This window comes from Mobula hypostoma, chromosome 11 (genome assembly GCF_963921235.1).
Source record: "Mobula hypostoma chromosome 11, sMobHyp1.1, whole genome shotgun sequence".
NCBI lineage: Eukaryota > Metazoa > Chordata > Chondrichthyes > Myliobatiformes > Myliobatidae > Mobula > Mobula hypostoma.
In genome coordinates this window covers 55947964-55964720 of record NC_086107.1, presented here as the reverse complement: position 1 = coordinate 55964720, position 16757 = coordinate 55947964, and the positions used below count along the sequence as shown (strand labels likewise).

General features: G+C 38.3%; 1 protein-coding gene across 2 annotated transcripts in view; it reads left to right on the top strand.

Moving 5' to 3' along the window:
- The window catches only part of LOC134353766 (anoctamin-9-like), a 171446-nt gene that overhangs the window by 138228 nt on the left and 16461 nt on the right, over positions 1 to 16757 (top strand). For both annotated transcript variants that reach the window (XM_063062116.1, XM_063062115.1), the window contains 6 exons: positions 247 to 304; positions 3166 to 3263; positions 5502 to 5644; positions 8803 to 8955; positions 11013 to 11160; positions 15128 to 15247. In XM_063062116.1, the coding sequence (XP_062918186.1) occupies positions 247 to 304; positions 3166 to 3263; positions 5502 to 5644; positions 8803 to 8955; positions 11013 to 11160; positions 15128 to 15247 (720 nt within the window). The remainder of the gene's footprint in view (positions 1 to 246; positions 305 to 3165; positions 3264 to 5501; positions 5645 to 8802; positions 8956 to 11012; positions 11161 to 15127; positions 15248 to 16757) is intronic.

Genomic DNA, 16757 nt, shown 5'->3' with positions numbered 1-16757 from the left:
AACGGGGCAAAATAAGCGTTTTTCCGGAGGGGCTATTATTTTAGGCTGCCATTCTGGACGATGACGTCACTGGAACCCCAAAACATTTAACTTCTTAATTTAAAAAAGTAATACAGAAAGGTTTCACTAAGTGATGATCAACTGATGAATCTGATGAAAGTGCTGTAAGATTACAAAGCACAGTGAGTGTGTAACAGTATAGAGTACAATCTCACCTGAAGTAAGTATTTTTTTTCTCTCTATTAGGATTAATGGTCATCCAAGTAAATATGTGAGAATAGCAAGAAAGTGGCGTCTAGAGGAGGTGAGTGTTAATTTATTGATCCATATTTTTCATACAACTCAGAACACTATAAGTTATAAAATATCAATAATATCTGCTGAGACAGAATACATCAATAATCTGCCCTGATTCATGAATCGTTGATAGATAAGTATTAGTCTTGACTTTTCTCTTCAAATGGTGTTCCTTTTAATCGGTTTCTCATCCACTTTTCTCACTTACCTAATTTTCTACCTTTTCTGGCCTAGCAGATATGTTTCCCTGGACTGGATGGTGTATGTAAATGTGGTAGTAAAATGTCATATTTATCTTCACTACTGCCTGTGAAGGGGACAATTTTTTTCAAAGCACATAGACTGCACATTACTACAGCTGGTAGTACTTTTGTTTCACAACTTCAGTTACCCATATTCTTTTTTGACCACCAATGCTGTCTGTGTGGAGTTCACATGTTCTCCCTCTGAACGCTCCTATTTCCCCAGGCCAAAGGTATGCAGTTTGGCCATTATAAATTAACCCTAGTGTGCGGATAAGTGTGAGAATCTGAAGGACAGTATTTGGCAATGTGCAGAGATAAGAATTCAAGGAAAATGAATGGGATTGCTTTGTGAACCAACATAAATTTCCCCCTTTTATGGTGTAAGGAAGATGGAATAAAATTATAAAGGTTTCCCTGGAAAAAGTTAAGATGACCATAAGGATCCTTTTGTGATTCATTTAAAGCTGCCTCATGCATAAGGTAGTATGATGATGTAGATACAGGCATTGATCTCATCCTATAAACTTTCCACCCATTCTATATTGTTGAAGATCACATTGTATGACTATGAATACGAGGGTCTCTTTATTTTAAAAGCAGGCATTGAGATTTAACTCTTTAGTCTTTTCAGCATAGGATGCAATGTCTACTTACTCTCTAAATAGCAATATCTTCCTCCAGATCCTGAACATCTTCAACACAATTGGATAGTGTGTGTTACCTTATACCTTCATTCCTGGCTTTCCATCTAATATTATTTCATACATTTGTTCCTGGCTGTGAACAACACAGACACAGGGCACATTTTTAGCCCAAGCTAGGTAAATTATTGCACTGAAAATAATCATTTTTGATCCCACAGTTAGGGAATTTCATGCTTTTCTTCCTTTTAGATTTAGATTATGAAGACACATAGTCCTCTTTTATTGTCACTTAGTAATGCATGCTTTAAGAAATGATACAATATTTCCTCCGGTGTGATATCACAAAACACAGGACAGACCAAGACTGAAAAAACTGCCAAAACCACATAATTATAACTTATAGTTACAACAGTGCAACAATACCATAACTTGATGAAGAAGTCCATGAGCACAGTAAAGTTCCAAGTCTCTCAAATGTCTCACATCTCACGCAGACGGGAGAAGGAAGAAAAACTCTCCCTGCCATGCCGACCACAATCCGACTGAGTCATCCGAAAACTTCGAGCTCTGATGACACCGAGTACTGAGCACCATCTCTGTCCGAACAACTCGACCTCCTTCTCGGTCGCCAAAAGCAGGCAAGGCCGGGGATTTTGAGGCCTACCCTCCGAAAGATTCCCGACCACACAGTAACGACAGCAGCGAACGAGCATTTCAGAAATTTCTCCAGACGTTCCTCTGTGCTTTCATGTCCTTCTCCATCAAATCAGAATTGTACACGGTCCCTATTTAACAGATACGATATCATTTTTCACTGGAGGGCTGCGCAGGTGCAGGCGCATCGCCATCTTCTCCTCCCACCTTCCTTGTTGCTAATGCTGTAGATAGTTGTCTTAGGATGGGTGTGAGTTAGGATTTGCATGATGCTGCTGCTGCCTTTGATAACAAAATCATGTACTGAAAGGTTATGTCAGAGTAAAGTTGTTAAGGATAATGCAGATAGTTACATAGAACAGTACAGCACAGTAACAGGCCCCTCGACCCACAATGTTGTGCCAAACCAGCTAAAACACAAATATAAACACCCAAACTCTAATCCCTCCTACCTACACAATGTCTATATCCCTCCATCTTTCTCACATTCATGTGCCTATTTAAAAGTTTCTTAAAAGCCTCTAATGTATTTGCCTCTATTACCAAACCAGGCAGTGCATTTCAGGCATCCATCACTTTGAATCAAAAACTTACCCATCAACCTACCCCCTCTCACCTTCAATGCATGCCCTCTGGCATTACACATTTCAACCCTGGTAAACAAATACTTCCTGTCTATCTATCTATGCCTCACATAATCTTACAAACCTCTATCAGATCTACCCTCAGCCTCTGCCGCTCCAGAGAAAACAACCCGTTTATCTAGATCTCATGATAACACATGTCCTCCAAACCAGGCAGCATCCTGGTAATCATCTTCTGCACCTTTTCCAAAGGCTCAAAATCCTTCCTGTCGTAGGGTGATCAGAACTGTATGGAATACAATGATTGTGCTGTAAATACAGAGTTCATTGCAAATCAGCAATGAAGAAAGCTGCTGAAGCTTTTTGAGTGTTGCTGCATTTACATTCTGGCTACAAAATAGTGAACATTCCTGTCAATCCTAAGGATAAAGAAAGCATGCTTACAAGGCAGGAAATAAATCAGCTATGGAACACTTAATCTATATCTTTCCCTGAATTCACAATGTTATTCCGATCATTATGGCGACTGGTATGGACCTGCTTGATTATTGAAGAAGATATGGCAGTGCCTGAACAGTCCTGACTTTATACAGAAGTCATTGGTAAGAAAGCTGAAGGTTGAAGAGTCCCTGCAATTAGATCCCTATATCAGATATAGAAAATATAGGATATATAAAATAAACATTACGCAACCATAAATGGACAGACAGGAATAATAGTCCATGTTCTTTTTCTTTTTAGTGCCATCCAAGTGGCTGCATGACAGATCTCTTCATTCAAATGGCAGTTGTCATGATACTTAAGCAACTACTGAGCAGCTGTGTGGAGTATTCTGTCCCGTAAGTTATCCTTTCTCAGGAATAAATCTACTGACCACAGAATGTTATATACAGGATGGCAATTGTATTGGGATCAAATTATTTATAATCTAAAGGATTTCACAGTAGCCTGCAGATATGAGCCTTGGTCAATATTTTCTATTTGACATTATAAATCATTGGGTGACAATCATAAAGTAAATGAAACATATCCTTCATATCCTTGAATTTATATGGTATATTATCATACAGCTCTAAAAAGGTGCAATACTCATATTTAAAGATATGTGCACCTGAGGACATTTTAAATATCTCTTCCAGGACCCCTGCAATATCTGTACAAGCCTCCCACAAGGTCCGAAGGGACACCTTGTCAGGCCCTATATGGTCCATGATCTTACTGCTGTTTTGCCTCAATTCTATGAACTCTGTGTCCACCTCCCAAGTAATTAAATTTTCAAGAAAAACATTTAAGATCTCCCCCTTCTCTTTCAACTCCATAGTATAGATGACCATACTGATCTTCAAGAGGACAAATTTTGTCCCTTGCTATCGGTTTGCTCTAAATGTATCTGCTGAAGCCCCTCGGATTCTCCTCCACCTTGTCTGCTAGGGAACCTCATGCCTTCTTTTAGCCCACCTAATTTCCATCTTAAATGTTCTCTTTTATTTCTTATACTCATCAACTATCTCATTTGTTCATTGCTGCCTATACCTGCTATGCATCTTTCTTTTTCTTAACCAGAGCCTCAATATCTTTTAAAAACCAAGATGCCCTAAGCCTGTTAGCCTTGCCTTTTATTCTGAGAGGAACATGCAAACTCTGTACTCTTAAAATTTCACTGTTGAAAGCTTCCCACTTACCAAGCATACTTTACCAGAAAACAACATATCCCAATCCACAAGATCCCTTCTAATGCCATCAAGACTGGACTTCCTCCAATTTAGAATCTCAACCCGGGGACCATTTTTATCTTGCTCCATAGTTATCTTGAAACTAACTGAATGATGATCACTGGATGCAGAGGGTTCCTCTATACACACATATGTCACCTGTTCTGTCTCTTTCTCCAATAGGAGATTCAGTATTGCACTCTTTCTAGCTGGGACCTCTATATATTGATTAAGGAAACTTTACTGAATACCTATGACAAACTGTATCCTGTCCAGCCCTTTTACAGTATAGGAATCCCAGTCAAAAGTTAAAATCATCTACTATCACCATCTTTTTTCTCACAATTGTGTACAAAATCACTCTACAAATTTGATCTTCTAAATCCTGCTGCCTATTGGGTGTCCTATAATATAATCTCATTAATGTGGTGATCCTTTTTTTATTTCCCTGACACTGGCACCTGCAGGCAACATATCTCTTTGCGTCTGCAGAATTTCCAGTCTTCTTCCCTAACTATTGAATCCCCTATCACCATTGCACTCCTTCTCTTCCAAGTCCCAGACATAGTGCCACAAACTTATTTGCTGCAACTTTCTTCTCGTAGGTCTTCCCCCCACCCCAATGGTATCCAAAGTGATGTACTTGTTATTGAGGGGAACGGCCACGGGGGAAATCTGCACTGGCTGTCTACCCCCCTTTTTCTCTACTGATGGTCACCTAGTTACCAGTATCCTGAACCATAGGTGTAACTACCTCCCTGAATCTCCAGTCAATCAACCCCTCAGTCTCCCAAATGATCCAGAGTTCATCCAGCTCTAACTTCAGTTCCCTAACACAGTCTGTAAGAAGTTGCATCTGGATGCATTTTCCTCTCGGTGTAGTTGTCAAGGACATTGGAGGTCTCCTTGTCTTTCCACATCTTGCAAGAGGAGTATTCCACTGTCCTCCCTGACATTTCCACTGCTCTAATTGTACAATAAGAAGGAAACTTACCAGAATTTCACCTTAGCCTCTGCCTCTCCTTGCTGAAGTCTCTGGAGCTGAAGCCTCAAGCTCTCCACGTGAACATTGTCCACTCACACAATGGCCACTCTGCTTAAACTTTGCTTCTATTTTAGGCCTTTACCAAGTGCCTATTTATCCAACAATTTCAATAGATTTCACACCATATTTTGAATATACAACCCCAAACCACAGTAGGTATTTAAAATCTGAAATAATGATAGAAAATGCCAGTCATTGACAAGAAATATTAACCCTGATTGTCTCTTGCTTCGATGCTAGCATTTCCAACATTTAGTTTGTGTTGTTAGATGTGACTGGTTGCATGTTCCTATCTAATTTCAATTGTTCATCTTTGACAGATCCTTGAAACATCAATGGAAGAGATATCATAAAAAACTCCTAAAAGAAGATGTTAAAGATGAAATTAAGGATCATTGGATGAAAAATTACAGCCTGAACAGTGTTAATTCCTTTAGCTTATTCAATGAATTTTTGGAAATGGGTATGCCTCTGTATGCTCAATCTTAGTGTTTTGATCACATATCTCACTAATCAGTAATCTGCAACTACTTTATTTGTCTAGCTTATTTGTCTAAATGGTCTAACCTGTTTTCCATTATCATACAATTTTAATATTAACAAAAATAAATGATAACATGCATTGTCATAAATAAATTATATACATTAAGCAATTAATAAAAAGGATTAACAAATTAGTTTGTACATATAGAAGATAAGAATACAGATTTGCTTAAAGAGTAGATGTGGTGGGGAAGCAACCTAGCAATTAATAAACAGGAAGAGAAAATGAGTAGGACTGAGGTTTCATGTTCCTATTGAGTTTCTGATAAAAGTGATTTCTGCTCTCCCAGTGCACAGCAATTGGCAGTCCTTTGGTATATTTTTAAGTGGCCCTGCAAGGTTAGTGAGAAAGTAAGTCATAACCGAGACATTGAATAACGAAAGAAAGTTACAATAAAAGTCCATACAACATTAGACAATACATCCGTATATGGAGCATTGTGTGAAAATGATCATCCATACTTAACAAAATAAGAAGACAGAATGCTTGAAGAGCACTGAGAAGTCAAGGATGACAACTTTAGGTTTTAGATCAATGAGTTTTAAGGAGATGTGGAATATTCTGAAACTATTCTCTTGAAGAAGTTGAAATATAATTGGAAGAGATAACAAAAAAATCCTAAGGGAAGATGTGAAAGATGAACTTAAGGATCATTGGATGAAAATTACAGAAGCAAGTTTTTTTTAAGGGGAAGAAAGGTTGTGCAGAGTCAGAATAGAAGAATCTTAAGAGGTGCTTCTGAATTTGAAGCGGCCAAAAATAAACTCAACATACCGATATTTATTGCACTAGATGTTGAGCATTGTTCATTTGAGGGATTAGATCAATCCTCACAATGCAAAGGTAAATGAAGTTACGACTGTTAAAGGAATAATGATATACAGAATACTTCCATTTTAATCACAATTTAATGATTACTTTCCCATGATTCAACTGTTTCCCTCAGTTTAGAATAGTACTGTAATGCTGAATATTAGTAGTAACATTTGAAGAACAAATAAGTTGAGGTATTGGAATGATATTGGTAATTTTACTGCAGCAAACATTTTAAGTTAGTTGCAGGAATAGCTGTCAAAGGTGAATGTTATTATTACATTACAATATATAATATCATTATTTTCCATGTTGCCCACCTGAGAGGAAGGCTACACTTAAAAATAAAATCAATCTTGACATCTCCTTACACTCTTAAAATGTGTAAACATAATTTATTCCCCTACCATAAAACCAAAGTTCAGCATCATATTCATACCCTGAAACCACTTCTGGAATTCCCCAAAAGATCCTGCAACTTACCTCCCAAACTCACTCTCTGTCTTATTTCAGCCTCCTTCCATATGCTCTAATTGAGCTAAAACCTACTTGATGCGCTCTTCTGCACCATTCTAAATAATCACGTCCCTCAAACACCAGCATACTGTGTCTATAGAAAGTTCTGTTGACATTTATTTGATGTCACTCTGACAGCATATTCCAAACTCAAACTTCAGTTCTATAAAGTGAATAACTTTATAGTTTTTACATTATATTCTATCAGCCACCCTCTTCTCCACTCACTTTATTTGTCTGTCTTTTTCTGGACATTTTGTGCAATTTCATTGTAACTTTAAACACCTAATTTTTACTGGTAGCAAACCAGATTATATTCCACAATGACTTTTCAACTGAGTTAGTAAAACAGATTATTAAGGGCTAAGGGTCCGATATCTGTGCACTCAAATTGTATAGTGTGTCAGGCAAGTCTGCCAACCATTCCTCTAAAGCCCTAATACATTACACAAAATGAGCCCTATCTTATTTAACGATCTTTTGTGTGGAAATAATAAAATACTTTTTAAAGATCCAGATATTATTAAATTCACTGGCTCCTACCTTTCTACTTTGTCCATTAAGTACTATTTACATTTTATGAAATGTGCGAACTGCTTATTATATCCTGCCAAAGGGTTTCAGCCCGAAACATCGACTGTACTCTTTTCCTAGATGATGCCTGGCCTGTTGAGCTCTTCCAGCATTTTGTGTGTGTTGCTCAGATTTCCAGCATCTGCAGATTTTCTCTTGTTTGTCATATTATGACCTCAGTACTTTGTTAACACGTCCTTTATAATAGAATCTAGAGAAATTTGTAATAGCATTACAAATATATGACAATCTTTACACTGAAACCCTGAGATACAAACTAGTTTGGAGAATTTGTCTGAGTTCTAGTCCTATTTACCTTTCTTTACTACCTTCTCTTTAGTGATATTAATTGCATTAAGTTCCTCTCTGTTATTTGATCTTTTGTGTATTTCTTTTAGATTTATTGTGTCTTTGCAGCGATGAAAAAGAAAAAAAACTTGTATAATGTCTCATCTATTTCATAAGTTTCTTTAATGATCCATTGAAAGATACAGCTCGGTAACAGATTCTTCTGCCCCAATGAACCCTCTTCGTCCAATTACACCCATGTGACCAATTAACTTACTAAACCTTAAGAAACCCATGTGGCCATGGGGAGAATGTACAAACTACTTACAGACTGCAGTGGAATTGAATCCAGTTGCTGATGATGTAATAGTGACCACGCTACCCAATTTTGCCACAATTTTTCCAGCAGTCATTTTTATCTGTTTTTATTTATATGGGCCCATCTTACATTGTATGGCATAGAAGCTCTTCCAATCTTTTGTTGTACAGTATATCATCTCTTTCTCTCCCTCCCTCCTACTGATGTTTTGGTCATTCACTGGTGCTTCCCAATTTTTAGGTTTAACATTCTTCTTTGCAACAGTGTTAACCTTTGTTTTTAATCAATTACTATCTTAACTTCTTAATCAGTTTTCCCATGGAGTGTTAAAATTTTTCAATAGAATGCTTATTTGTTATGAATTCTGAAAAATTCGTTACACATCCATGTTTTTGTGCATTTAATAGTATGTCTTTTAATCTAGTTTTGCAATCAGCCTTGGACAGTTCACTCTGTAAACCATAAAACCTGTCTACTTAAAGTTCAAGACCAATTTCTTACTGAACTAGTTGAACTGAAATTTATTTGATTTGTTACTGACAATTTTATCATTTTTTTTTCTTTCCAGCAATTCAGTACAGTTTCACCACAATATTTGTTGCAGCCTTCCCACTGGCTCCACTGTTGGCACTTGTGAATAATTTATTTGAAGTTCGACTGGATGCTCGGAAGATGCTATTGCTTCAAAGACGGCCAATACCACGAAAAGCAAACGATATTGGTAAGCCTTCAACTAACAATTTCTATTTTCTCCTTCAAAATGAGGCAATGTGTGTGCCCAGTAAGGTAAAGAGTATACAATTATAAGAGGAGACATGTAGTTAAAGGGCACTAGTGTTTCAGGGGCTTTATTCTTAGTGAAGCATCTTACGTTTATTGTGGCCCAGTGCCCTATTATTGGTATTCATCCTCAGTGGTGTAATAAATTTTCTGTCTATTTAGTGGCACATCACATACAGTATGGGCAGGATGAAAAATAAATAACCAAGCCCAAAGTTCCAATTAGTCCTAACACATAATTCAAGTAAAAACAGTTTCAGTCAGAATTCATATTGGACATGTCTGTTCAAGCATATTCCAGTACTGTCACATTTAGTACTCATGATATTAACGTCAGTAATTAATACCAAGGTAACAATAAGCAGTATTCCGTGCTGTGTCTCAATAAATAAATAAATAAACAGCTAGATGAATAAATACATTTATGAGGAAAGTAACAAAATCCTTTCAAATTTTGTTAAATTTCACTCAATTAGTATTGAATGACTTCCTAAAACATTTCACAGAAGTGGATATAATCACAGAAATTGCAAATTTGTTTTTTTACAAAAATTTGAAGAATGTTTAACATTGAGAGTTACTTGACTCGTAACATGGCTGCTCATCATTAACTAGGTCCTGCCACCACAATTGTAATCAAAGATTGATATCGGATATTTACTGTGCAATATAGTATGAGCTTAGACATTGTTATAAAATTGATTATAAATAGGGCTTTGAGTGGAATCATAGATCAAGCTTCATTAGTCAAAAAGAAAAATAGACTATAGATGAAGGAAGTCTGAAATGTAAATGAAAGATATTGAAAAGACTCTGCAGGTCAACTCTCCTCAGACAGTACCCGACCTGCTGAATATCTTCAGCATATTCTGTGCAAACATAGACCAATTTCACCTTTGATAGTTTCTTTTTTTTAAAAAAGACAAATTAGTCTGTTCTTTAACATAAGCTATATGAAGGAAAGCATTCTACCTATTATTTTTAGAAATCTTATTTCTTGTTTCTCATTATCGACTATAGCTCAGAATGCTACTTAACAATTAAGATTTGTGCATGTTGTGTGTGTGAGACGATCTATTGGGATCTTATGTTCCACTGTCCCGATTCAAGTACCCGAAGATCATAATTCAATACATAATTCAACACAGTACATATAATTCACACTCCATAACACAAAGTAATATTACCACAAATAATAAGGTGCATTTGTGATACGAGATAAAAAGTAAACAGTGTAACACTGCTGGTGCTTCATGCATGATGAGACCTAGCTGGTGTCAGCGAGTTTAGTAGTTTTATGTCCTGTGGGGAAGATACTGTTTCCTGTCCTAACAGTTCTTGTCCTAATGCTATGGTAACTCCTACCTTATGGTAGGGGTCAAAGAGATTGTTGGATGGATGGGAAAGATCACTGACATTCCTAAGGGTCCTGCATATGTAGCACTCCTGATAAATACCTCTAATGGGTGGAAGAGAGACCCTGATGATCCTCTCAGCTGTCCTTGCAATCCTTTGTAGGGACTTGCTGTCAGATGCCTTGAAATTCCTGTACCAGACAATAATGCATCTGGTCACAGCACTCTCAATGGTGCTCCTGTAAAAATTGGTTAAAATGGGGGGTGGGGGGTGGGGGGTGGGGGGTGGGGAGGGAGATCCTCACTCTCCTTAATTTCCTCAGAGGGTGGAGACATTGTTGTGCTTTGTTGATCAAAGTGGTGGTGTTGAGGGGCCAGTTGTGATTGTCTGTTATGTGCATTCCCAGAAACCTGGTACTTCTAAATCTTTCAACAGAAGAGCTGTGTATGTGCAGTGAGGAGTGGTCAGCCTGCACCTTCCTAAAGTCCACAATGGGGTGTGATGGTTGAATATAAGCTGGGACTTGGAATATATGTATGCAAGCAAAAAAGGAGAGTAACTATACATAGAGATACACACGAGAAAATCAACTCATTGATGTTTTCATAACAAGAACATAACTGGGATATGTCTATGCTATAGGGATATGGGTGAAAATCCTTGAAGCAATTGGCGTTCTGGCTGTCATTGGAAATGGGCTGGTTATTGCAATCACATCTGATTTCATCCCGCGATTAGTTTATAGATATGAGTATGGTCCATGCGCAGGTGGATACAGTTCAGTTGATACGTGAGTATAAGACATAAATTATAACAAATGATAGATCTTAAAGAGACCAGCTGTGTATTTTGTGTATTTTTATTGCTTATGGGGCTAATAAATTTTGATGAGAAACATTTACGCCACCCCCCCCCCCCAGGATACATTGTATTTTGTTGGATCAACATCAGAATTCAAATCTAATTTTGGATTTCCCAAAGCAGGAAACTGCAGATGCTGGAATCTGAAATATAAACAGAAAAAGCAGAAACTACTCAGTAAGTCAAGTAGCACCTAAAGAGGAAAAAAAGAGAATTAATGTTAACAGATGTTACTCCTCCTACTAAGTATTATCTGCATTTTCTACTGTTATGTCTGATTTCTCTAACTGATGCACAATAGAACTAGATTCCTGCAGATACTGTATAGGAGCAGAATTAGGCCATTTGGCCCATTGAGTCTTCACAAGATCACAAGACAAAGGAGCAGAAGTAGGCCATTCGGCCCATCGAGTCTGCTCCGCAGCTCCCCCATGAGCTAAACTATTCACCCATCTAGTTCCAATTTCTGGCTTTTTCCCCATATCCCTTCATACCCTGACTAATTAGATAGCTGTCAATCTCCTCCTTAAACACCCTCAATGATCGGGCCTCCACAGCCATATGTGGCAACGAATTCCACAAATCCACGACCCTCTGGCTAAAAAAATTTCTCCTCATCTCTGTTTTAACTGGGTACCCTCTAATTCTAAGACTATGGCCTCTTGTCCTGGACTCACCCACCAAGGGAAACAACCTTTCCACATCTACTCTGTCCAACCCTTTCAACATTCGAAACGTTTCTATGAGATCCCCTCTCATTCTTCTATACTCTAATGAATACAATCCAAGAGCCGACAGATGCTCCTCATATGTTAGCCCCTGCATTCCAGGAATCATCTTCGTAAATCTTCTCTGAACTCTCTCCAACATCAGTATATCCTTTCTAAGATAGGGGGCCCAAAACTGCACACAGTATTCCAAATGAGGTCTCACTAATGCCCCACAGAACCTCATCAACACCTCCTTACTCTTATACACTATTCCTCTTGAAATGAATGCCAACATAGCATTCACTTTCCTTACTGTCAATCCAACTTGGTGGTTAACCTTTAGGGTATCCTGCACGAGGACCCCCAAGTCCCTTTGCACTTCCGATTGTTGAATTTTCTCCCCATTTAAATAATAATCTGCCCGATTATTTCTTCTTCCGAAATGTACAACCGTACATTTGTCAACGTTGTACCTCATCTGCCATTTCTTTGCCCACTCTCCTAAACTGACTAAGTCTCTCTGCAACCTTTCCGTTTCTTCAACATTTCCTGCTCTTCCACCTACCTTGGTGTCATCCGCAAACTTGGCCACAAAACCATTTAATCCATAATCCAAATCATCAATATACATCATAAAAAGAAGCGGCCCCAACACCGACCCCTGCGGAACACCACTAGTAACCGGCAACCAGTCAGAATAGGATCCCTTGATTCCCACCTTTTGCTTTCTGCCTATCAGCCAATGCTCCACCCATTTCAATATCTTTCCTATAATTCCATGGGCTCTCATCTTATTAAGCAGCCTCATATGTGGCACCTTATCGAAGGCCTTTTGAAAATCCAAGTGCACAGCATCCATAGCCTCTCCCTTGTCAATCTTATTCGAGATTACCTCAAAAAATTCCAATAAGTTGGTAAGGCAGGATCTTCCCTTCATGAAACCATGCTGGCTTCAGCCTATCTTGTCATGCACCTCGAGTCTTCAGCAGCATTTTAATATAGCTGATCCATTTTCCCTCTCAGCTCCAATCTCCTGTCTTCTCCCTGTATCCCTTCATGCCCTGACTAATCAAAAATCTATCAACCTCTGATTAAGTGTACCTAAAGACTTGGCCTTCACAGCCACCTGTGGCAATGAATTCCACACATTCACCACTCATTGGCTAAAGAAATTCCTCCTCATCTCCATTCTAAGAGGACGCCCCTCTGTTCTGAGGCTGTATCCTCTGGACTTAGACTCTCGCACCATAGGAAGCATCCTCTCTACATCCACTCTATCAAGGCCTTTCAACATTCAGTAGGTTTCAATTAGGTCACCCCTCATTCTTCTGAATTCCAGTGAGCACAGGCCCAGAGCCATCAAATACGCTTTATATGACAAGCCTTTCAATCCCAGTATAATTTTTGTGAACCTCCTTTGAACCCTCTCCAATGTCAGTGCAAACTTTCTTACAAGGGGCCCAAACCTGTTCACAATACTGCAAGTGAGGCCTCACCAGTGCATTATAAAGCCTCAACATTACATCCATGCTTTTATATTCTAGTCCTCTTGAAATGAATGCTGACATTGCATTTGCCTTCCTCACCACCAACTCAACCTGCAAGTTAACTATTAGGGAATCTTGCACAAGGACTCCCAGGACCCCTTGCACCTCAGATTTTTGAATTTTCTCTCCATTTAGAAAATAGTCTACATTTTTATTTCTTCTACCAAAGCGCATGACCGCACACTTTCCAACACAGTATTCCAATTGTAAAACACAAAATAATCTACAGATGCTGGGGTCAAAGCAACACTCACAACACGCTGGAGGAACTCAGCAGGTCTGGCAGCATCAGTGGAAAAGATCGATCGACGTTTCGGGCCAGAACCCTTCGTCAGGTTCCGGCCCAAAACATCGATCGATCTTTTCCACTGATGCTGCTCGACCTGCTGAGTTCCTCCAACTTGTTGTGACAGTATTCCAATTGCTACTTCTTTGCCCACTCGCCTAATCTAAGTCCTTCTGTAGCCTTGCTACTTCCTCCAACTATCTTAGTACCGTCTGCAAACTTTGCAACAATTCCATCATCCAAGTCATTGACATGTAGCGTAAAAAGAAGCAGTCCCAAGAAGTGTTCCCTGTGGAACACCATTAATCACTGGAAGCCAACCAGAAAAGGCCTCCTGCCAAGCAGCCACTGCTTTATCCATGCTAGTATCTTTCCTGTAATACCATGGGCTCTTAACTTGTTAAGCTGCCTCATGTGTGACACCTTGTCAAACGCCTCCTGAAAATTCAAGTACACAACATTCACTGATTCCTCTTTGCCTGTCCTGCTTCCTACTTCTTCAAAGAATTCCAACAGATTTGTCAGGCAAGATTTTCTCTTCAGGAAACTATGCTGACTACAGCCTATTTTATCATGTACCTCCAAGTACCTTGAGACTTCATCCTTAACAATCAACTTCAACATCTTCCTAAGCACTGAGGTCAGACTAACTGGCCTATAATTTCCTTCCTTCTGCCTCTCTCCCTTCTTGAAAAGTAGAGTGAAGTTTGCAATTTTCCAGTCTTCCAGAGCCATTCTGGAATTTTGTGATTCTTGAAAGATCGTTACTACTGCCTCCACATTCTCTTCAGCTACCCCATTCAAAACTCTGGTCCAAGTGACTTATCTACTTTCAGATTTTTCAGTTTGAAGAAGCTTCTCCCTAGTAATGGCAACTTCACACACTTCTGCCCCCTGGTACTTTGGAACTTTCAGCATATTGCTAGTGTCATGCACAACGAGGACTGATGCAAAATACTTATTCAGTTCATCTGCCATCTCCTTGTCCCCCATTACTACCACGCCAGAATCATTTTCCAGAATAAGTGCATGGTCCCTTTCCTTGAGACATTATTAAAATTCACTTCCTCAATTCGTGCGTCTGAAATGGATGAAAACAGATAAATCTGAGAAAATTTTAGGAAATCTGACAATTGAAAGTGCATTTCCTTTGATCACATTAAAGAGTTGATGTGCAATGCATCCTTAGCATTTCTTGAAATATTAATACTTTAGTTTTAATGCATACATCAAAAGAAATATGTAAAAACATAGTCCACATATGTTTGTTATTTCAAAATAATTATCTGTTTGGCTCCAAATACTCTACTTCAAATGTCAGCTATGCTGTTGATTTTTTTGTTTACCTTGCAGTTGTTTGGCTGGGTATGTCAATAACAGTCTCTCTGTGTTCGATGTAAAAGATTTTGAGAATGAAACTCAGTTAAAGGATGATGGATCAGTATCACTGGGATTCAAAGTAAACTATTGCAGGTATAATATTACTAGACCTTTCAACATCCTGTGTGTAGGTTTCGTGATCTCTTTTCATTTCTTTCTCTGGCGTGGATATGCTGGAGTATCATTTCAGGGACTTAGACAGCTATTGGGCATCCTACTCGTGGATAATTTACAATAGAAAATGTAAGTAAAGACTTTACTGTTATTTCATTACAGAGTTAACCCTGTGAGGGACCATCTTTCATTTTTAGATGGGCCAGATGTTGCTGACTGTAGTGGCAGCACTGAAGGAATTGCTAGCATTCAGCAGCTACTATGTAAATATGGCTCTACCTACACTGCAGGCAAGGATGTGTTGAATTGTTAACACTAGTACTATGTTAGGGATTCTACTGCCCAGATCGTAAGCTTGTCAGACTTGGATTTTAATTCCCATCTACTATAATGGGGATTCCCAGCCTAGAGATTATGAGGGAAAAAATGTTAAGTCTCAAACACAGGAAAATCTGCAGATGCTGGAAATCCAAAGCAACACAAACAAGATTCTGGAAGAACTCAGCAGGCCAGGAGGCATCTGTGGAAAAGAGTAAACAGTCGAGGTTTCGAGCTGTACCCTTCCTAAGTCCTTTTTTTTGTTTATTTTTATTTAATGTGTTTTAATTATTTTATAGGTTTTAATGGAATTTGATTTTTAATGTTTCTAAATTATTTATGACACTAAAATAGTTTTAAAATAATCTGTGATTATCAGAATAATTTAAGAACTATATAATAGCCTTGCAGTTTTTTACAGGAGGCAAGGATTTACCCCATAATTGCTGTTAGTGTCCTGAGGCTGGGCTTCAGCAACCTGCCATCCAAGACTATGCATAGTACAACTTTTGCCACACCTTGCCCGACATCACCACAGGTTCAGTTTGATTAATTATCCACGTCATTTCCATGAGGATGTGGACAAGCAAGAATGACATTAAACTAGATTCAGCTCAATGAGCAAGTGGCTAATGAACAAGAGCTGAGCAAAACTAACTCAGAAGAAAGTAAGAGATCAAACCTACATACTTCCTCAGTTTGTATGGCATGGTTTCAAAGTGCTTTTAAGATTGGAACCATTAGGAAAAGTAATGTATTCGTCTTCAGTACGTTAATATCCTTTAAAGTGAAGGATTATCATTTGTTCAAATTTATAGGTGAAATTAAAAGCCAAGAAATTATAGATAGATGCAGATAAAACTTTCTCTGAAGGGCCAAAGATACAGCAAAACATCATTATAGATAAATTCCAGATATTTAAGCTTTTAACAAATATACTAAGTTTTACTGAACTAATTGTAAAACAAGCTGAAAGAGATCCAGGAATGATAACAAAGTTTATTCACTTTGAACGGCAATCAGAAACAGAAAATCCTGAGCTAAATTTGTAAATAATTGTCCAAGACTATCGTACTATAAAATGTTCTGGCCAGATTGCATCTTGCATACTAAATTCTAATTTGATCACTGAGACAAAATGATAAGGATTTCGGTTATACTGTTGTCATGA